This window comes from Eptesicus fuscus, chromosome 15 (genome assembly GCF_027574615.1).
Source record: "Eptesicus fuscus isolate TK198812 chromosome 15, DD_ASM_mEF_20220401, whole genome shotgun sequence".
Lineage (NCBI taxonomy): Eukaryota > Metazoa > Chordata > Mammalia > Chiroptera > Vespertilionidae > Eptesicus > Eptesicus fuscus.
This window is the reverse complement of record NC_072487.1, coordinates 78,453,969-78,474,810: the sequence shown is the minus strand read 5'-3', so window position 1 is coordinate 78,474,810 and position 20,842 is coordinate 78,453,969. Positions and strand designations below refer to the sequence as shown.

At 62.3% G+C, this 20,842-nt stretch overlaps 1 protein-coding gene across 2 annotated transcripts in view; it reads left to right on the top strand.

Annotated features, from left to right (window-relative positions):
• Positions 1 to 15,376, top strand: part of CACNA1B (calcium voltage-gated channel subunit alpha1 B) — a 108,696-nt gene extending 93,320 nt beyond the window's left edge. Inside the window, exons 38-47 of one of the 2 annotated variants that reach the window (XM_054726819.1) lie at positions 3,750 to 3,846; positions 5,838 to 5,946; positions 10,414 to 10,521; positions 10,910 to 11,019; positions 11,755 to 11,882; positions 12,719 to 12,854; positions 13,111 to 13,227; positions 14,025 to 14,232; positions 14,414 to 14,655; positions 14,852 to 15,376. In XM_054726819.1, the coding sequence (XP_054582794.1) occupies positions 3,750 to 3,846; positions 5,838 to 5,946; positions 10,414 to 10,521; positions 10,910 to 11,019; positions 11,755 to 11,882; positions 12,719 to 12,854; positions 13,111 to 13,227; positions 14,025 to 14,232; positions 14,414 to 14,655; positions 14,852 to 15,376 (1,780 nt within the window). The remainder of the gene's footprint in view (positions 1 to 3,749; positions 3,847 to 5,837; positions 5,947 to 10,413; positions 10,522 to 10,909; positions 11,020 to 11,754; positions 11,883 to 12,718; positions 12,855 to 13,110; positions 13,228 to 14,024; positions 14,233 to 14,413; positions 14,656 to 14,851) is intronic. The other variant, XM_054726820.1, reaches the window with a different exon arrangement.
• Positions 15,377 to 20,842: the final 5,466 nt, after the last annotated feature.

Here is a 20,842-nt window from a genome sequence, read left to right as displayed (position 1 = left end):
GGTGACTGTGATGTCCGGGGAGCAGCTGCGGGGATGCGTTTCCAGGCAGAGCCAGGCTCTCAGGAAGGGCCTGGCCTGGGTTGGAGGTGGTCTGAGGCCCTGTTTCCCGGGAGAGCCCTGCCCGCCCACGCGCGCCCTCCCCCATGGCGTGACCTCCCTGCAGGCGAGCAGAGCCCTGCGTCCCCCTCGCTGCCCCTCCCCGTCCCCCTCGCTGCCCCTCCCCGTCCCCCTCGCTGCCCCTCCCCGTCCCCCTCGCTGCCCCTCCCCGTCCCCCTCGCTATCCCCCTCTGTCCCCGTGGCCGAGGCCCTCGTCCTCACGGGGGCACAGGCTCCGCCTGCCTTTATGTAGCTGGAAGCTCAGCATAGACTGTGCCCGGGGAGCTCTCCCCACAGGCCCCCCATCAAATCCCCGCCCCAGCCCCGAACCCCGCCTCGGCACAGTGAGGACCGGAGGTGCTGTAGGCCCTTCCTGTCTGGGCAGGTCCTGGGGCCGAGCAGGGTGCTCGTCCTGCTTCCGGGGTGTGGGGCCTGGGAGCCTGTCCTCTCCTCACTGAGGGCATTGGGTCCCGGACCTCTGTCGGGGCTGCCGGGTCCGAGGGCACAGTGGCCACCCGAGGGCTGTCGCCTGAGGCAGGCGCAGACGGCAGGATGGAGGCTCCCTCCGGGCCCCTCCGCGGATCTAGGCGGCGCGCTGTTTCCGCCTCTCCGCTGCTGGCGTTACCTCGCAGTCAGGTGTTGGGGACGGGACTGGGCCCGGCACAGGCGGTCAGTGCAGGCCCAGCCCCGTCCGCGCGGTGGGGCAGCGGCAGGACCCGGGGACGGGGCCCAGCTGGGCCTCGGGAGCCGCCCTGGGGGATGCGGGAGGACGTGCTGGGGAGGAGCAGGACCACATGGGAGCCTCCCCCCAGAGGGGGCGCCCCGGCAGCTACACTGGCCCCAGGCCACGGCCCCGAGATGGGACCACGGGACACACGCGCCCGCTGCCCCACGAGGCCTGGGCTGAAGACACAGGCCCCTGCAGACGCCGGAGAGCGAGGCCCAGCGCAGGCCCCGCGCCGGTGGGGTCTGACCCCGTGCTGGGCGGGCAGCCGATGCTGTGAGCGGCCCCTGGCTCTGACGGGGCAGTGACTCCCGGGGACACCGCCATGTCCTTCTTGGGGGAACTGGGAGACAGCAGGACTTCATGGCGTTTCCCAGACTTGTGTGCGCCTGCGTGGGTATGAGAACGTGTGCACAGCCGTGTACACGTGTGCGTGCGTGAGTGCCTGTGTGCAGGGCCCTCCCGCTGCCGCGGCTGCCCCGGCGCCTGGTGGTGAGTGAGGACTGACGGGCATTGCCGTCGGGCACTGTGAGCACCGGCAGCTCGTCTCTGCCCCTCGCCGTCCAGGCCGCGTGCTGAGCGTCTGTGTGCTGGGCCCGGGGCCCCGAGGTCTCTGTGCCGGGTTGTGGGGGAAACAGGAACCAGAATGGGGGGCCAGGGTATGTCTGAGGGAGATGCAGTCTGGCTGGACGGGTAGACTGAGCTCTGGGCTGGTGCAGGTGGGGCAGGTGCAGGTACAAGGGCAGAGCAGGGCAGGGGCAGGGCAGGGCAGGGGCAGGTACAAGGGCAGGGTGGGGCGGGGGCAGGTACAAGGGCAGGGCAGGGGCAGGTACAAGGGCAGGGCAGGGCAGGGGCAGGTACAAGGGCAGGGCAGGGGCAGGTACAAGGGCAGGGCAGGGCAGGGGCAGGTACAAGGGCAGGGGCAAGACAGGGCAGGGCAGGGCAGGGGCAGGTACAAGGGCAGGGCAGGGGCAGGGCAGGGCAGGTACAAGGGCAGGGCGGTGCAGGGGCAGGGCAGGGGCAGGTACAAGGGCAGGGTGGGGCGGGGCAGGGCAGGGCAGGGGCAGGTACAAGGGCAGGGCAGGGCGGGGGCAGGTACAAGGGCAGGGGCAAGACAGGGCAGGGCAGGGCGGGGGCAGGTATAAGGGCAGGGCAGGGGCAGGTACAAGGGCAGGGTGGGGCGGGGCAGGGCAGGAGACAGGCGAGTGTCCTGCTGGAAGGGAGAGAGTGGAGCCAGGGCGGTGGGCCAGGCTGAGAAAGGCCTTGGGGTTGGGTTAGACAAGCGCTGTGACTGTCTGGAACCCTAGTGGCTGTGTGAGGACCACACTTGTGACTGGTGGCAGAAGGGAGAGGAGCCGGGAGTAGGCTGTGGCCTGAGGCCAGGCGGGGTTGGACGGGGCTCCCCTCACTCCAGCCTTTGGGGGTGGTCCGTGAGGTTGGCACGCACTTTGGGGGAGGCCAGAGTGGGGCTCCTCCTCTGTGCCCTTTTTCCAGAAGTGAGGCCTCGCAGCTCGGAGCTGATTGGACTGAGGGCTTAGTGCAGGGAGGAGGAGCCGACTCGGCCTGGCTGGGGCAAGGGTGTCCTTGGCCTCCTGAGAGGGGGCTGCCAGAGGGTGGGGAGCGCCTGGAGGGGCTCAGCAGAGGTTGTGTGTGTGAGAGGGGCTGGCAGTTCCGGGGGCTCCTGGCCCCAGACCCACGGGGAGCTGCTTCCCGCCGCCCCTCCCCCTGCAGGTCTGCCCGCCAGGCCCCGGCGGCAGGAGTTGCCTTAACCTGTGCGCTTCCTTTCCCGCTGCCGCGTCCCTAGAAGGACATGTGGGGGGTGGCGCCGCGTGGCCCCGCCGTGGGCGTAGGGAAGAAGTGCCCCCGGAGGGTGGCCTACAAGGTCTGCACCTTCAGAGCCTCCACCTGACATCCTCCCCCCACGCCTCCGCAGCCACCTTCTCCTGGTTTGAGAATGAGACACCTCCCCTCTCTCCCCTGCCCTGCCCCGCACTCCGAGCTCCCGAGTGCTTCCCTCCATCCAGTGTCCTGCCCCCTCCAGCCGCTGGGACAGACAGCCTGTGAGATGGACAGCTTTCTGCTGGGCTGGGGGCTGGGCAGCCGCTGCGGGGGAGCCGGGCAGAGTCGGCTTCGCAGACCAGGCCCCCTGCTCCTCTGTGGGGAGAGCCCAACCACCCACGGGCTCCGTCCCTGGGAGCGGCGGGCAGAGGGCCCGCGGGAGGACCTGCAAGGGAAGGCCGCCCCCTCTCCTGTGCCTGAGCCTGCCTGTGCCTGGGACCCAGCCAGGCCCTGCGGCAGGTGGTCCAGCCCACCTGGGGAAGATGGTCATGGACTCCAGACACTGGTCCCACCTGCCCCTGACCCAGCGTCAGGGGGGTACAGGGCCCAGGCCACAGCCCGCGCTGGCCCCCACCTCCCCCCACGCTGTCCCCTGCCCCAGCAGCCCCGCCCTGGGCGGCCTCGGGCGTCTCTGGGCCTGGAGCGGGGCTCACCTGGCTGTTGGTCCTGCAGAACGGGTGGCCCGCTGGTCGGCCGCTTGCTCTAGGTTTTCCCACGTCTTGGCCTCTCGACTGACTTGGCAGCAAACCAAGCATTCAGGGAGGGACGCTGGGCGGTGAAACCGCTCTCTGATCCGGCGTGGCCCGTAGTTCCTAAAAGTGTAAGGTCAGTCCTGACCACCCGAAGCCGCCCCGATGCAGCCCTTCCTCATCCTCCATGTCCATTAGCTCAGAGGTCACCCCGCGCCCTGCGTGGGGCGCAGCGTGGAGGTGAGGCTGGGGCACGAGGGCTCGATGGAGGAGACCCTCCTTGGACTCAGCTGACACCCGCTCCGACCTGGATAACCGATCTGTTCTCTCTGCTTCCCCCCCACCCGCCCCGCACCCTCCCGTGGACCCTCTGCCTCGGTGGACCCCCTGGGCCGGCGCAGCGGGCGCATCACTTACAATGACATGTTTGAGATGCTGAAGCACATGCCCCCGCCCCTGGGGCTGGGGAAGCGATGCCCCGCTCGAGTGGCGTACAAGGTACCCGCCTGCTCAGGCTGTGCGGCTGCTCCCTCCCGCCGGGCTTGTCCGTCTGTCTGTCTGCCACGCTGCTGTCTCTCTGTGTTTTCTTTGCCCAGCCATTTCCCCTCCTTCCCAGACAGAGGGACACCGCCCCGTGTACCCAGAGCTGTCCCTGGGGGCGTGGACAGGGCCTCGAGGGCGCCAGCCATCTTTGGGGTGACTGCAGGGGGAGCACAGCCTCGGGGCACGGGGTCCTGTAACCCCACCCCCGTTGCTGAGGATGCTGAGCTGCAGGAGGGGGAGCTGAGGGACCCCTCCAGGCTCCCCTCCTCCCCTCCTCGCCCCACTCAGAGCCTGCTCCCACCGCCCAGGCACCCACCCCCTCCTGCTCCTCCAGCCCCACCCTGCACAGCCCCTCCCTCTCTCTGAGCCAGTTCCCACCAGAGCTTCCTTCTGTCTGTCTGCTCTGTCAGTCACGCTGTCTGTCTGTCCCCTGGCTCAGCGGCTCCCCCTCCCCCTCTCCCCCGCCCCTCCTTCCAGGCATGAGTGTCGTGCCTGCTGCAGGCCCTGCATGCGAGACCCTGGCTTTGTTCCCGAGAGGAGAGCTCTGTCCAGTGACACCAGGGCCAGGGCGGCCACAGGCCTGACAGGAGCCTTGGAGCCCTCCCCTGGGCTGGCCAACGCCGAGGCTGACGGCGTGGAGGGGCCAGGGCGCCAGGCGGGCGAGGGTGGGGGCTTAGCAAGCTGGGGAGGAGGCAGGAGGCCCACGGGGGCGAGGCCAGGGCAGGGAGGCCGGCTGCCTGTCTCCCTCCTGGCCTCGCCCCTCTGCTGCTCCCACGACTCCAGTCTCCGGGGGTGGGTGCCCTGGACGGAGCCCTCCTCTCGGGACCCCTGCTCTGCGCCTCCCGCGTCCCTGGAGAGGAGCCCCTCTGCCTCTCCCGCCACCGGAGCTGGTCCGCGGGGGACGCCTGGTCACAGGTGGCGTGTGAGCGCCAGGAGCAGGAGCGGGGTGCCTGGGGGCTTTGCCAGCATTGGGGGGGATGGGGATGGGGGCGGGTTTGTGTCTTGGCCTCCCACCCTCCGTCAGGCTGAGGATTCCATTTGGGGGCAGGACACTGGGCGGTGCTGGGGGCAGAACGGCCTCCCCAGCGGAGGCTGCAGGCTGGGCAGAGGCCCCCAGCCCCCGGTGGGCCCTGCCCCACCTCCAGCTCCCATGCTGTGGAGGGACAGCAGGCCGCTGGGAGGGGACAGGTGGGCACGTGCCCTCCGTGCTCAGGACGCTGCAGACCCCTGGGACCCTTCCTCCAGGAGGCCCGTGCGTCCTCCGAGCCTCCGGCCTGACGTGTGGAGGGTGCGAGGCAGGGCTGATCTGTCCGCAGAAACTGAGGGAGGAGAGGGACTCGGCACCTGTGGGCACCTGCCCATCTGCCTGGAGCCCCCGTCCCTCTCCCTGCAGCCCCGGCTCCTAGGGTCTGAGGCTCCGGCTCCGGGCGAGTGGCACTGGGTCTCCTCCAGGGGAGAGGCAGAGCCTTCCTGGGGCGAGGGACACCTCTCTGGAGCCCAGCCCCTGGCCGCCCAGCCCTGCTCGGTGCTCCAGGCTGTGTGTGGGAGAGGGGGGGCCAGGAGAAGGCAGGGATCTGCCTCCTGTCCCTGAGTTGTCCCAGGACACAGCCTTGGTCCTGCACCCCACACCCCTCCCACCTCGGGCAGGGGCAGGGGCGAGGGCGGGGGCAGGGGCAGGGGGCCCGCAGCTGAGGAAGGGCCTGTTGGCAGGATGAGCAGGGCTCTGGCCAGCTCGGGGCCATTCACCGGGCCGTCTGTCTACTTCTCTGCAGCGGGAGAACCCTCAGCTCACAGGAGGGCGGGTGCGGGACGGGGATGCTGGCAAAACCCCCATGTCCCAGCCTCATCTGGTCCCGGGCCCCGCAGGGCTCACCTCCAGGGCCTCACCACTGAGTGGCTCTGGGGGGACCCGGCCAGCCAGGCCCTGACCTGCCCCCTGTTCCCAGCGCCTGGTCCGCATGAATATGCCCATCTCCAGCGAGGACATGACCGTCCACTTCACGTCCACGCTGATGGCCCTCATCCGCACGGCGCTGGAGATCAAGCTGGCCCCAGGTGAGTGGGGTCACCCAGGAGCCACCATGGCGGGTGTGCAGGGGCCGTGGGCCTGCAGGGGGCACCGAGGTCGGCTGCCATGGCCCCTGTGCTGGGCACTGACCGTGTCTTCTTTTTACATGAGGAAACTGAGCCACAGTGACGTTAACTGCCCTGTCCAGTCACCCAGCACCACGCCTGCCCCTCCCCAATGAGCCTTCATCAGGCCCGGGCTCAGAGGGGGCCCCACCCTAACCCTCCTGATCACTGCTTCCCCTTCCAGAGAAAATCCATCACCAGGGGCACCTGCGGTATCCTGTCCACCCCCCGCCCCCCTCATCGCACCCTTGACTCAGATGATGGGCGAGGCCAGGCCAGGCCCCGCCTCGCGCACACGGCCTGCGCTCATTATCTACCTTGCTCTCCCCCCTCCCCTCCCCCCCCCCCGCCCGCTCCGTCAGCCTCTGCTGGATTATTTGTATCCGTATATAAACACGCTGTTATTTCCCCCATCTTTAAAACACTCTTCTCTTCCCCTCCACCAGCTTCCCGGTTTCTCTTCTTCCCTCAAAGCAAACAGCTCAAGAGACTGGCATATACCGCCCCTCATTTCTCATGCCCCGTCCCCCGTGGGGCTGTCCCGCGGCACAGCCCTGCAGCTGCTCTCTGCAGTCTGAGCCCCGACCTCCTGGCCTCGCTGACGCCTCTTCTCCCTTCTCGTGCCTTCTCTTTGAAACCTTTCTCTCTCTCCGTCTGGCCTACCTCCCCTCCCGTCTCCGTTGCTGTGGTCAGTAGCCCAGGCCTCCCCTGCATCCCTCCTGTGCCTCCCACGGCTGCTCATCTCCAGCGAGGACACGTCCGCACCTGGAGGCCCAGTGAGCTCCCAGAGCCCTGGCTCACCCCGCCTTCCGGTCCGTGGGTGCAGACTGTTCTTCCCGCTGCTCATCTCTTTCTTACCCCGTTTCCCATCAGTGTCTGATCTCTTATCATAGCTTCTGATTCTGCCTTCTCCATACACCCGGGTGAGGACCGTGCTGCCCTCCCTGCTGCCTTCCTGGCCCCAGCCGCTCTCTGCTCTCGCCCTCAGTCTTCCTTCAACACAACAGCCAGAGGATCGCGTTGAAAATCAAATCAGCAATGTGAGTAAACATCTACTAGACTGATCAAGACAAAAGGAAGATGAAGTAACCATCCTTAGGGATGAAAGCGGAGCATCACTACAGACCCTGCGACATCATCTGGGTAACAGAGTTCATGGACAACTTCATGTCAAAAGTGTTAGCAACGTCAGTGAAATGGGAAATGCTTTGGCACAAGTGTCAAGCTCACTCAAGAGCAGAAAACCTATAAAAGCAGATAAGCTGAGTGGCACTGTATTTATTAAAGAAGTTAAATTCGTAGTTAAAAGCCTAATAGAGGAAACCCCAGGCTCAGCTGGTTCCGTGGGTGAAGTGTAACGAAACATTTAGGGAGGAAATAATGCCAATTCCATACAGACTCTTCCAGAAAGTAGAAAAAGGGTATTTCTCAGTTTTACAAGGCCAGCGTTACTCTGATGCCAAAACCCAACAAAGACGTTAAAGGGAAAAAATTACTGACCAGCATTCCTCATGAATATAGACACAGAAATCTTCCTTGTAATTGTAGCAAACTGAATCTAGCCGTGCATGCGCGCGTGTGTGCACACGCACACACACACACTAAAATAATACATGATGACAAAAGCAGGGTTTATTCCAGGAATGCAAGTTTGGTTCACATTTAAAAATCAATCCATACAATTTAATATATCAAACAAGAAAAACTATATAATCACCTCAATTGAACATTTACGGTTTTTAAAATTCTACATAAAATAGAAATTCAAGGAAACGTCCTCATCTGATGAAGGGTACCTGTGAGAAACCAGCCGCGGAGGACCTGCTCAGCAGAGGGAGACTGACGCCTGCTCCTCCGAGGTCAAGGACGAAGCAAGGACGTCTGCTGTCTCCGTCCTTGTTCCACGTCACCCTGATACCCTACCCATTGCAGTAAGTCAAGACAGACGAGGTGCGGCAATTGGAAATTGACAACGGACGTGCTCATCTCTGCAGAAAGTCCCCCAAAAGTCTAATAAAATGTTAATGAACCCGAGGCAACTACAAGCCAAAGAATGCCAACAGTTCAGAGGAACCACAGCGAAGGGGAGACTCGCAGGGCCGGTCACCTCCCCGAGGACGCGTGGCTTCCCTGACACCTTAATTCTGAGCTTCTGGCACCAGAACTAAGACAACCAATTTCTGCTGTTTTAAGCCATAAAAAAGTTACTAAAATTAACGTGAATGTAGCAAGATCACAGAATACAAAGTCAGTGTTTATATTAGCAGTTAATAATTGAAATTGGAGAAATGCCCTCAAATCACTGAAAACATGAAATATTCCCGTATTACTGGAAACTCCAGAAAACACATGTATGTAATACTTGTATGCTGCAAATTCCAGAACATTGGCGAGAGGCCTCGAAGACCTGAATCAGTCAGCACCATGTCACACTCGTGCATGACGGCGTCGATGCCTCTGACATCAACAGACTTAATGCTACCCCAGTCCAAACCAAGATGGGCTTTTGGGTAGAAATTCACAAACCGATTCTAAAACGTATGTAGAAAAGCAAAAACGATGCGAGTAACAAGAACAATTTTGGAGAGCAGAGCTGAGCTGGAGCGATCGCCTTCCTGAACCAGAGACTTGCCGTGAGCTGTGGGTGCGGCTGTGGAGGTGGGAGGCTGGGCCGGCCGGGAAAGAAAGGAGCCAGGAAAGAAAAAGCTGATCAGAAACTGCTTCTCAGAAGATACTAACGAAATGAAAAGACAGGCGAGAGACTCAGAGGGAACGTGTGTGAAACAGACACAGGACGGGTCCCCAGCTTATGTAAGGACCCCTTACAACTCAGCAATAAGAAAGTAAACAACCCAGAGAAGATACCTGGAAGGCTAATAAACACACGTAAAGAGGCTCAATATCTTTTTAAAAAATATATATTTTATTGATTTTTTACAGAGAGGAAGGGAGAGGGAGAGAGAGTCAGAAACATCGATGAGAGAGAAACATCGATCAGCTGCCTCCTGCACACCCCCCACTGGGGATGTGCCCGCAACCAAGGTCCATGCCCTTGACCGTAATCGAACCTGGGACCCTTCAGTCTGCAGGCCGACGCTCCATCCACTGAGCCAAACTGGTCAGGGCGATGCTCAATATCTTAATAGAGAAATGAAAAAGCGGATGAAATGAAAATGTGCACAAAGGCCCTCATGCGAATATCTGTGGCTTTTTCATAATTGCCCCAAACTGTGAACAAGTCAAACGTCCGTCAAGTGAGGGGCTGAACGGGGTCTGCCCACAGGAGGAGTGTGCTCAGCAGCGACCGGGCAGGCTCCGGTCCTCCCCGGGGAGAGGCTCGCATGTGCCCTGCAGAGGGAGGGGGTCAGGCCCCAAATCCAACACCTGTGTGATGCCATGTGCACGGCATTCTGGAGAAGGTCATGGTGGAGCCAGGAAGCCGTCAGTGATGGCCCAGGGCAGGGGGCCGGGGTCGCTGGGGGGTGCTGACTGCAGAGGGTGCAGGGGACTGCGGCAGCCGTGCCCTGTCCCACGTCGTGGTGGACACGTGACCATATGCATTTACCACAGTTCACAGACGGGGATGACTAAAATGGTGGATTTTACTCTCTGTAAATTACACATTAAAAAAACAGATGTGCCGGGCTGCGGTGGCTCCGTGCTTGGGCGTCGACCTATGAACCAGGAGATCACAGTTCGATTCCCGGTCAGGACACATTTCTGGGCTGGGGCTCCATCCCAAGTCATGCAGGAGGCAGCCGATCCATGCTTCTCTCTCATTGATGTTTCTCTCTCTCTCCCTCTCCCCTCCTCTCTGAAACCAATACAAAAGTATTTAAAATAAAATAAACCAGCTTTCACAGGTAGATGGCATATTTCCTCCCCTGCCCTCCGCTCACCGGTGCCCTCCAGGCTCCGGGGCGGCACCCCAGGCGGGGCCACCTGCTTCTGGGTCTCAGAGCACATGTCACCTTCTCCTGACGCCTCTCCCCACCACCTGCCCAGACTGGCAGCCTCCCGACCCTTCTCACCCCTCCACGTGGCTTCACCTCTGCCCACCAGGCTGGGTCCTAACGGGTCACCCCTCCACTGTGGGCTGAAGTCTGTCCCTCCAGAGACAGTGGTTTTGTTCCATCACTGGTGACAGCCCCTGACACTTGGGGGTCAGTGCATTTACTGAGTGGGCGGTGAGTGTCTGCAAGATCTTGCCCCCCCCCCCACACACACACACACACACAGGAGTTCCTGCAGGGACAGCTCTGACCAGCCTCCCTCACAACACTCTCCCTGCCCGGCCCCCTCACTGTGCCTCTCCTGCCGCCCGCCCAGCTCTGCCTGTTCCCCACGGGGCTGCAGGGCGGCTCCTAACCCCTCCCCCCCGCTGCCCAGCTGGCACGAAGCAGCACCAGTGTGACGCGGCACTGCGGAAGGAGATCGCCTCGGTGTGGGCCAATCTGCCCCAGAAGACCTTGGACTTGCTGGTGCCGCCCCACAGACGTAAGTGTGGGCGAGACCTCCCGATCCCACCAGAGGCAGCAGGGACCACTGCTTTCTCCCAGGGATGGTGGGAGGAGGGAGGGGCGAAGGTCGCCCCCTGGCCTCGTGTGGGAACTCACTTCAGAGCCGGAGAGCAAGAGCCGGCCTCCTCCCTGGAGATGCCGGAGGCGGTGAGCTGCTCACAGGCTCCACTCCGCTTGGTGGGGGCAGAGGGGTGGTGTCTGGGGGCACTGCAGGTGGGGGGCCCTCAGGCAAAGCCACGTGCCCTGCCTGAGCGTGCCCAGTGGTCCCGGGCGGGGACCTGCTCCTCTCCCCACTCGGCCCTCTTGTCCTGTGGCCTCTCCGTCCGGCCCCGGGAGCCCAGCCTGTCTCCCCGCCGTGTCCCCAGCCGACGAGATGACCGTGGGGAAGGTGTACGCGGCCCTGATGATCTTCGACTTCTACAAGCAGAGCAAGAGCAGCAGGGACCAGACGCACCCCGCTCCCGGCCTGTCCCAGGTACCGGCCCCACTCCTGGGAGCGGCCATGGCCCGGCGCGGGGAGGCCGTGGGGAAGCTGACGCGGCGTGGCGTGCTCCCTTAGCGGTGCCCGCTGGCTGCACGGAGCCCTGACCTGGGTGCTCCTGTTCAGGGCACAGCGCGGGGCAGGAGCGGTTTTAAGTGGCAGAAATGTCACCAAGGATCTTGAGGTGGTTCTGGGAGGTGCAAGGACTCGCTCTCCCTGGACACTGCAGGGACCAGAGAGACTCTGACCGGTGACCCCAGGGTCCCCGTTGGCTCCACTGGGGACAGTGCGGGCTGAACTGGGCCCGTCTTCCGACGGCATCCTTCGTGGGTGCGACTTCCCCATGCCCACCCTGGGCACACGTAGGCGCTCTGTCTGGAACGCTGCCCATGCACCGCAGGGTGAGAGATGGCTGCCGCCCGCCACAGCCCCCTCCCCGTCTGTGCAGAAACCCCCACCCTGAAGTCTCTGGGGCTCCAGCTGCCTCTGCCGGCAACTCGAGGGGATGATGAGGGGAACTCTTGCCATTTGGAATTGGGTCCAGCCCCAAACGCTGTGGGTGTGGTTCCAGGAAGAGTTACTGCCCTGCGGTCCCGCACAGACCCATGGGGAGCAGGCCCCTGCCAGCAGGTGTCGGGCTGGGCGGGCGGGCAGGCCGCACCCACAGGAGGAGCCTGCCCCCGGCTCGGGCCCAGCCCTCTGAGCTCTCCCTCCCGCGTCCTTCTGCAGATGGGCCCCGGGTCCCTGTTCCACCCCCTGAAGGCCACGCTGGAGCAGACGCAGCCGGCGGTGCTCCGAGGGGCCCGTGTGTTTCTTCAGCAGAAGAGCTCAGCCTCCCTCAGCAATGGCGGGGCCGTGTGAGTCCTGGGCGGGGCCTGGGGGCCTGAGTGGGGCCTGGGCGACCTGGGCGGGGCCTGTGGGCCTGCGCGGGGGGCCTGGGCGGGGCCTGGGGGCCTGGGGGCCTGGGGGCCTGAGTGGGGCCTGGGGGGCTTCATTGATGGTGTGGAGAAAGCAGGATTCTAGTTCCTTGACCCCCTGCTCTGAGGGGCTCCCAGCAGCGCCCAGGACAGGGGTCCTCAGGTCCCTTCCGGCTCTGCAGGTGGCCCTGTGCTCACCTGCACTCGGACGGCTGGGCCAGGTGCTGGTGTCCGTGCTGAGCTCTCCCGTGATGCCTCCCGGGCCTGAGACTGGCTGCGACGGCCCACGGCCCAGCTGCCCTCCTGTGCGCCCGCCTCTCTCGGGCGCGGCCTGCCTCTGGGCCGGCAGATGTGGGAAGTGATGTCTCCCCCGGCCCAGCCCTTCCTGTCAGCGGCTGTGAGACCGGTTTCCCCTCAGGTCTCCATGCTGGTGTTGATGTCCGAAACAACTGTGCTTGGCAGACAGATGGGCGAGGTCCTTGTGTATCACGTGACTCGCCACAGCCACCCACCCCCAGCTGGGGGCCAGGCGAGGCTTCACGCGAAGGCAGGGTCCGCTCAGCCCCCTGGTGCACCCGGGCCAGCTGCGGTGCCCGACGGCCAGCACCCGTTGGTCCAGGCAGGCCCAGGCTTGGTCCCTGCCTCCCGCTGGGCCCCCCTCCGGCTTGGAGTGCGCACACACAGGCCACGCCCTCGGGCTCCCTCCCTCCCGATGGGGAGCTGCCTGGCCATTGGGCCAGCCGCTGTGGAGCTGACAGATGGCCTCTCCTCCACAGACAAACCCAAGAGGGCGGCCTCAGGGAGTCTGTTTCCTGGGGCACCCAGAGGACCCAGGAGGTGCCACGTGAGGCCAGGGCCCCCCTGGAACGAGGCCACTCGACAGAGATCCCAGTGGTGCAGCCGGGAAAGCTGGTGAGGAGGGGACTGGAGCGATGGGGACTGTGCGGGGGGGGGGGGGGGGGGGGGGGGGTGGAGAGGGAGGGGAGAAGGGATGGGGATGGGGATGGAGGAGGGGAGATGGGATGGGGATGGGGATGGAGGCGGGGAGATGGGATGGGGATGGGGGAGGGGAGATGGGATGGGGATGGGGATGGGATGGGGTGAGGTAGGGCAGGAGAGAAGGGGAGGTGGGATGTGGTGGGTGTGACTGGGGGCTGCTGTGCCCCAGGCTGTGGATGCCCAGATGCAGAGCATGGCCCTGAGAGGCCCTGACGGGGAGCCCCAGCCCGGGCTGGAGAGCCAGGGTCGAGCAGCCTCCATGCCTCGCCTGGCAGCGGAGACACAGGTGGGTGGCCTGGGGGTTCTGCTGGTGGGAGGGGCGGGAGTGAGCGACCTGGCAGAGGGGCTGGTCCTGCTGCCCGCTCTGTGGGGTGCAGCCTCCGCCCTGCGCTGCAGCCTGGACCCCGTCAGGCCCATGGGCGCCCGCGTGCCACGCTGCCTCCAGAGTTGCAGCCAGGAGTGCCCACAGCCGTCCTGCCCAGCTTTCCTCTCTCTGGGACACCACCTCCACCCCACCCCCACCCTCCCCCAGAAAATGCATGGGGCCTCCCCGCTCCGTCCCGCTCCCCCTCAGTGTCTGAGCCCTGGAGGCTGGGGGCCCGGCCCGGCCTCTCCCTGGACAGTGGCTGCAGGGACGTTGAGTGCCCTGGGCTGAGCCCCTCACAGGACACGGAGGGGGTGCGGCCCGAGGCCGGGCAGGACACTGCTGTCACGTGCCGCAGGCGAGGCTGGCCCCCGCGGCCTGAGCCCGTGTCCTCCCTCCTGTTGTGGGCTCCGTCTGTGCACTCCCTTTGGACGTTATTCTGGTGACGGTCACTCACTCCCATCGGCGGTGCTCTGGGCTCGCCAGTCCGCACCTCCTGCCCGAGCCCGCCTGGCAGCGCCCGGCCTGCGGGGAGGACACGCACGCCAGCCCGTGGGGTTGCCCTTGAAGAGGGTGGGCTCAGAAAGGAGCCCCGCCCTTCCTGGGAGGGCTGCGGGGCCGGGACCCTCCTGAGGGGCTGGTTCTGCCGTGTGCCCCGCGGCCCGAGCCCCTCCAGGTCCCTCAGGCCTGCCCTGCCCGTGTCCCCTGTCCCCGCACAGCCAGCCTCCGACGCCAGCCCCATGAAGCGCTCCATCTCCACGCTGGCGCCCCAGCGCCCCCACGTGGCCCATCTCTGCACGGCTGCCCTGGAGCGCGCCCCCGCCAGCCAGGCCGCCCCCCACCACCACCACCGCTGCCACCGGCGCAGGGACCGGAAGCAGAAGTCCCTGGAGAAGGGGCCCAGCCCGTCCGCAGACACCAATGGCGGTGCGTGTGGGGCTCCGTGGTGGGCGGTGGCCCGACCCGGGGGTCTGCGAGCCCGTAGGGGACCCTCAAATTCCTGCACCTGTGACCCCACAACCAGCCCTTCCCCGGGACCCTCTGCCAGCCCTGGTTACGGGTCTGGGTGCGGGCGCGGGCTCAGCAGTGACTTCTGTTCCTGGGCCAGCCCCCAGCGGCACGGCGGGGCCCGGCCCGCCCCCAGGAGAGGGGCCCCCAGGCCGGCGGGAGCGCAGGCAGGAGCGGGGCCGGTCCCAGGAGCGCAGGCAGCCCTCCTCCTCCTCCTCCGAGAAGCAGCGCTTCTACTCCTGTGACCGCTTCGGGGGCCGGGAGCCCCCGCTGGCCAGGCCCGCCCTCAGCAGCCACCCCACGTCGCCCACGGCCGGGCAGGAGCCAGGACCCCCGAGACAGGTACGCAGGACACTCTCAGTCCTGGGGGCCCAGTCCCGCCTCTGCTCACGGCCTCGGCCCTCTGGTACCCCTTACCCCCTCCTGTCACCGCCTCCCTGACCCGTCCAGGACCCAGCTGGCCCCTCTGTCACCCCCCCCCGCACCCCCTCCCTGCTCTGTGCCCTTGGCCTTGCTCTGATGGGCTGCGCTCCTGCAGGGCAGCGGTTCTGTGGACGGGAGCCCCCTGCTGTCCACATCTGGTGCTAGCACCCCCGGGCGCGGTGGGCGGAGGCAGCTCCCCCAGACTCCGCTGACACCCCGGCCCAGCGTCACCTACAAGACGGCCCACTCCTCGCCCGTGCACTTCGCCGGGGCCCAGGGCGGCCCCCCCTTCTCCCCGGGCCGGCTCAGCCGCGGCCTTTCGGAACACAACGCCCTGCTCCAGAGAGACCCCCTGGGCCAGCCCCTGGCCCCCAGCTCGCGGATCGGCTCCGACCCGTACCTGGGGCAGCGCCTGGAGGCCGAGGCCGCCCCCCCGCAGCCCGAGGACATGCTCACCTTCGAGGAGGCCGTGGCCACCAACTCGGGCCGCTCCTCGCGGACCTCCTACGTGTCCTCCCTGACCTCCCAGTCGCACCCGCTGCGCCGCGTGCCCAACGGCTACCACTGCTCCCTGGGCCTCGGCACGGGCAGCCGCGCGCGCCACAGCTACCACCACCCGGACCAAGACCACTGGTGCTAGTCCGCGCCCGCGCCCGGCCCGCGCCCGGCCCTGATGAGTTTTATCATCCACGCCGGGCTCCCAGGACGCCCGGGGAACCAAGGCAGGGCAGCCCCGGGGAGAGGGGCCTCGCCGCGGGGACCAGCAGGTGGGCTGCTGCCCGCTCCCCCTCGCCACTGGACGGACTCCAAGCCTTTCCTTCCGCCCGTGGCGCTACCGCGGGCCCCCGGGGATGGCTGTGTGTGAGCAGGAGCCCGCGTGTCCACATCCCGCGTGAGGGACCCGCCTCGGTGCTGCGCGGCCTGTCAGGTCTGGTCTTGGGGAGCAGCCTTCACCCCCGCGAAGTGCAGCCCTCGGGACCGCGGATGGGAGCGGGGGCGGAGCCGGCCTGTGGGCCGGCCAGAAGCAGGCAGCGTGGGCAGGTCGCCCTGGGCACCGAGGGCGCTGAGAGGGACACGCCTGGGCGTCCTGCTGCCGACTCGGGGCTCAGCGCAGCGCCGGCCCGTCGGTCCGTCCGCCCGGCCCAGGAACAGCTGCCGGGTGAGCAGCGTGGCGGCGTCACTGCCCCGCACCCGGGAGGCCTGGCCGTGCGGACGCCCTGCTCTCCGGTCGCACAGGCGGCCCCGGCCCCTGGCGCCACGACCAAGTGCCTGCCCCCAGCTCAGGCCCGGCTCCGGAGGGAGCGAGGCGGCGAACCGCACGGCGTCTGTGGAGGCTGCTCCCCGGCAGCCGAGCTAGGAAGCTGCCGTGGGCGAGAACACGCAGACCGCGTCCCCCGGGGCCGTGTGGCCAGGCAGGAAGCGGCTTTGCCCGGTCCGTCTCCCCGCAGGAGAGGTTCCCGGGAAGCAAGCGCATGGAGTGGGGCTCGGGGCGCCCCAGTCTGGTCCACGCTCATCCTCAGGGACGGGCCTGCCCGCAGGGCTGCGGCTGTGAAGGTGGATTTTCACGGCGGGCGGGCGGGCTGGAGACGCTCGGGCGGGGGCACGGGCAGCGACCGCGACCCCAGCCTCACCCTGGGCGGGCGGGGACGGGACATGCCTGAGCCACGAGAATCGGCACGGGGCGGCGGGTGGACGAGATGCACCGTCCCGTGTCCTGAATGTTCCGTGTGTGCTCCGTGGGCTTGACCCCGGTTCTCCGTGGAGGAACGTGGCATGTGGTCTGCGTGCGAGTCCCGGTGAGTGGATGCCGTTCCCATAGGGCTATGCAACAAGACACACGTGTAGGGGTCAACACGACCGCCTGCTGTAGGGTTTCAGCGCCACTGAGACCAGCCCTCCGAGTCTCCTGCCCGCGGGCGCGCGCCCTTCAGCGCAGGTCCCTCCGCCACCCTGAGCCCCGCGGCGTCTCCGGTCTCCGCTGCCCAGCGCCCCCAGCCTCGCCGGCCGCCTGGATTCCACGGACACGAGTCAGCGGCGACCGCAGGGCCTCGGGGCGCAGCGTGTCCCGTCCCCACGGCGGGGTTGGTCTCAGCCCTCACACCCCGAGACCTCCGTGAGTTGCCAAATTTGAGCTGCATCTGCCCGGGCCGTGGAGCGAGGCTGTGGCCTGAACACGTGGCGTGTGCATGTAGGATGTATACATACGTACCATATGCGAGCATATGCATGACAAGGTATATCTTCGTACTTTTTGATACAATGTAATCATTTGTTAATTTTTAATTATATTTGATATAAATCAAAGGTTTGTTGCAAAACTTTATATTTAAGAACAGTGTTCAAAAAGTGAGACGTCCCAGCCACGCCACGCAGCGGGGCGCGCTTTAGGAATTCTGTGGGTGACTCGTTTGCTGCTTGCGTGATATTTGTCAGCCCAACTTTGGATTCTGCTGTTGTTTCTACATCGACATTTTGTATGAAGCAAAGTCCTTGGATTAAAATAAAACTTGCAAAAAAGTAAAAAAATCCCACCAAGCTGCTGGGGGCCGGGGGGGCGGCGGTCCGAGGACATGAGTGCGTGGGCGTGGGCGGAGGGCACGGGTCAACGAGAACTCCACACGACCGGCCTCGCGGAGCTGCGGCGGGGAGCTCGGTGGAGGGAGGCGGGAGGCCGAGGGCCAGGCAGGCGGAGGCTGCACAGCTGCTCTTGGTAATTGGGTCCTAGAAGTCGGAAAGGAGGGAGATGGGATAGGCTTAGGGTGAGGGTTAGGGTTAGGGTTATGGATAAGGATAGGGTTAGGGTTAGGGTTATGGCTAAGGATAGGGTTAGGGTTAGGGTTATGGCTAAGGATAGGGTTAGGGTTAGGGTTAGGGTTAGGGTTATGGCTAAGGATAGGGTTAGGGTTAGGGTTAGGGTTATGGATAAGGCTAGGGTTAGGGTTAGGGTTAGGGTTAGGGTTATGGATAAGGATAGGGTTAGGGTTATGGATAAGGATAGTGTTAGGGTTATGGATAGGGTTAGGGTTAGGGTTATGGATAAGGATAGGGTTAGGGTTAGGGTTAGGGTTAGGGTTAGGGTTAGGGTTATGGCTAAGGATAGGGTTAGGGTTAGGGTTAGGGTTATGGATAAGGATAAGGTTAGGGTTAGGGTTAGGGTTATGGCTAAGGATAGGGTTAGGGTTAGGGTTAGGGTTATGGATAAGGATAGGGTTAGGGTTAGGGTTATGGATAAGGATAGGGTTAGGGTTAGGGTTATGGATTAGGGTTAGGGTTAGGGTTATGGATAAGGATAGGGTTAGGGTTAGGGTTATGGATAAGATTAGGGTTAGGTTGGGTTAGGGTTAGGATTAGGGTTATGGATAAGGATAGGGTTAGGTGTTGGGTTAGGGTTATGGATAAGGATAGGGTTAGGGTTATGAGTTAGGGTTAGGGTTAGGGTTATGGATAAGGATAGGGTTAGGGTTAGGGTTAGGGTTATGGCTAAGGATAGGGTTAGGGTTAGGGTTATGGCTAAGGATAGGGTTAGGGTTAGGGTTAGGGTTATGGCTAAGGATAGGGTTAGGGTTAGGGTTAGGGTTATGGATAAGGCTAGGGTTAGGGTTAGGGTTAGGGTTATGGATAAGAATAGGGTTAGGGTTATGGATAAGGATAGTGTTAGGGTTATGGATAGGGTTAGGGTTAGGGTTATGGATAAGGATAGGGTTAGGGTTAGGGTTAGGGTTAGGGTTAGGGTTATGGCTAAGGATAGGGTTAGGGTTAGGGTTAGGGTTATGGATGAGGTTAGGGTTAGGGTTAGGGTTATGGCTAAGGATAGGGTTAGGGTTAGGGTTAGGGTTATGGATAAGGATAGGGTTAGGGTTAGGGTTAGGGTTATGGATGAGGATAGGGTTAGGGTTAGGGTTAGGGTTATGGATAAGGATAGGGTTAGGGTTAGGGTTAGGGTTATGGATGAGGATAGGGTTAGGGTTAGGGTTAGGGATAAGGATAGGGATAGGGTTAGGGTTAGGGTTAGGGTTATGGCTAAGGATAGGGTTAGGGTTAGGGTTAGGGTTAGGGTTATGGCTAAGGATAGGGTTAGGGTTATGGATGAGGCTAGGGTTAGGGTTAGGGTTAGGGTTAGGGTTAGGGTTATGGATAAGAATAGGGTTAGGGTTATGGATAAGGATAGTGTTAGGGTTATGGATAAGGATAGGGTTAGGGTTAGGTTTATGGATAAGGATAGGGTTAGGGTTAGTGTTATGGATAAGGATAGGGTTAGGGTTAGGGTTATGGATAAGGATAGGGTTAGGGTTAGGGTTAGGGATAAGAATAGGGTTAGGGTTAGGGTTATGGATAAGGATAGGGTTAGGGTTAGGGTTATGGATAAGGATAGGGTTAGGGTTAGGGTTAGGGTTATGGCTAAGGATAGGGTTAGGGTTAGGGTTAGGGTTATGGCTAAGGATAGGGTTAGGGTTAGGGTTAGGGTTATGGATAAGGATAGGGTTAGGGTTAGAGTTAGGGTTAGGGTTAGGGTTATGGATAAGGATAGGGTTAGGGTTAGGGTTAGGGTTATGGATAAGGATAGGGTTAGGGTTAGGGTTATGGCTAAGGATAGGGTTAGGGTTAGGGTTATGGCTAAGGATAGGGTTAGGGTTAGGGTTATGGCTAAGGATAGGGTTAGGGTTAGGGTTAGGGTTAGGGTTAGGGTTATGGCTAAGGATAGGGTTAGGGTTAGGGTTAGGGTTATGGATAAGGCTAGGGTTAGGGTTAGGGTTAGGGTTAGGGTTAGGGTTATGGATAAGAATAGGGTTAGGGTTATGGATAAGGATAGTGTAAGGGTTATGGATAGGGTTAGGGTTAGGGTTATGGCTAAGGATTGGGTTAGGGTTAGGGTTAGGGTTAGGGCTAAGATTAGGGTTAGGGTTAGGGTTAGGGTTATGGATAAGGATAGGGTTATGGTTAGAGTTATGGTTAGGGTTAGGGTTATGGATAAGGATAGGGTTAGGGTTAGGGTTAGGGTTATGGATAAGGATAGGGTTAGGGTTAGGGTTATGGATAAGGATAGGGTTAGGGTTAGGGTTATGGCTAAGGATAGGGTTAGGGTTAGGGTTAGGGTTAGGGTTAGGGTTATGGCTGAGGATAGGGTTAGGGTTAGGGTTAGGGTTATGGATAAGGCTAGGGTTAGGGTTAGGGTTAGGGTTAGGGTTAGGGTTATGGATAAGAATAGGGTTAGGGTTATGGATAAGGATAGTGTAAGGGTTATGGATAGGGTTATGGTTAGGGTTATGGATAAGGATAGGGTTAGGGTTAGGGTTAGGGTTAGGGTTAGGGTTAGGGTTATGGCTAAGGATAGGGTTAGGGTTAGGGTTAGGGTTATGGATGAGGATAGGGTTAGGGTTAGGGTTAGGGTTATGGCTAAGGATAGGGTTAGGGTTAGGGTTAGGGTTATGGATAAGGATAGGGTTAGGGTTAGGGTTAGGGTTAGGGTTAGGGTTAGGGTTATGGATGAGGATAGGGTTAGGGTTAGGGTTAGGGTTATGGATAAGGATAGGGTTAGGGTTAGGGTTAGGGTTAGGGTTATGGATGAGGATAGGGTTAGGGTTAGGGTTAGGGTTATGGCTAAGGATAGGGATAGGGTTAGGGTTAGGGTTAGGGTTAGGTTTAGGGTTATGGCTAAGGATAGGGTTAGGGTTAGGGTTAGGGTTATGGATAAGGATAGGGTTAGGGTTAGGGTTAGGGTTAGGGTTAGGGTTAGGGTTATGGATGAGGATAGGGTTAGGGTTAGGGTTAGGGTTATGGCTAAGGATAGGGTTAGGGTTAGGGTTAGGGTTATGGATAAGGATAGGGTTAGGGTTAGGGTTAGGGTTAGGGTTAGGGTTAGGGTTATGGATGAGGATAGGGTTAGGGTTAGGGTTAGGGTTATGGATAAGGATAGGGTTAGGGTTAGGGTTAGGGTTAGGGTTATGGATGAGGATAGGGTTAGGGTTAGGGTTAGGGTTATGGCTAAGGATAGGGATAGGGTTAGGGTTAGGGTTAGGGTTAGGGTTAGGGTTAGGGTTATGGCTAAGGATAGGGTTAGGGTTAGGGTTATGGATAAGGCTAGGGTTAGGGTTAGGGTTAGGGTTAG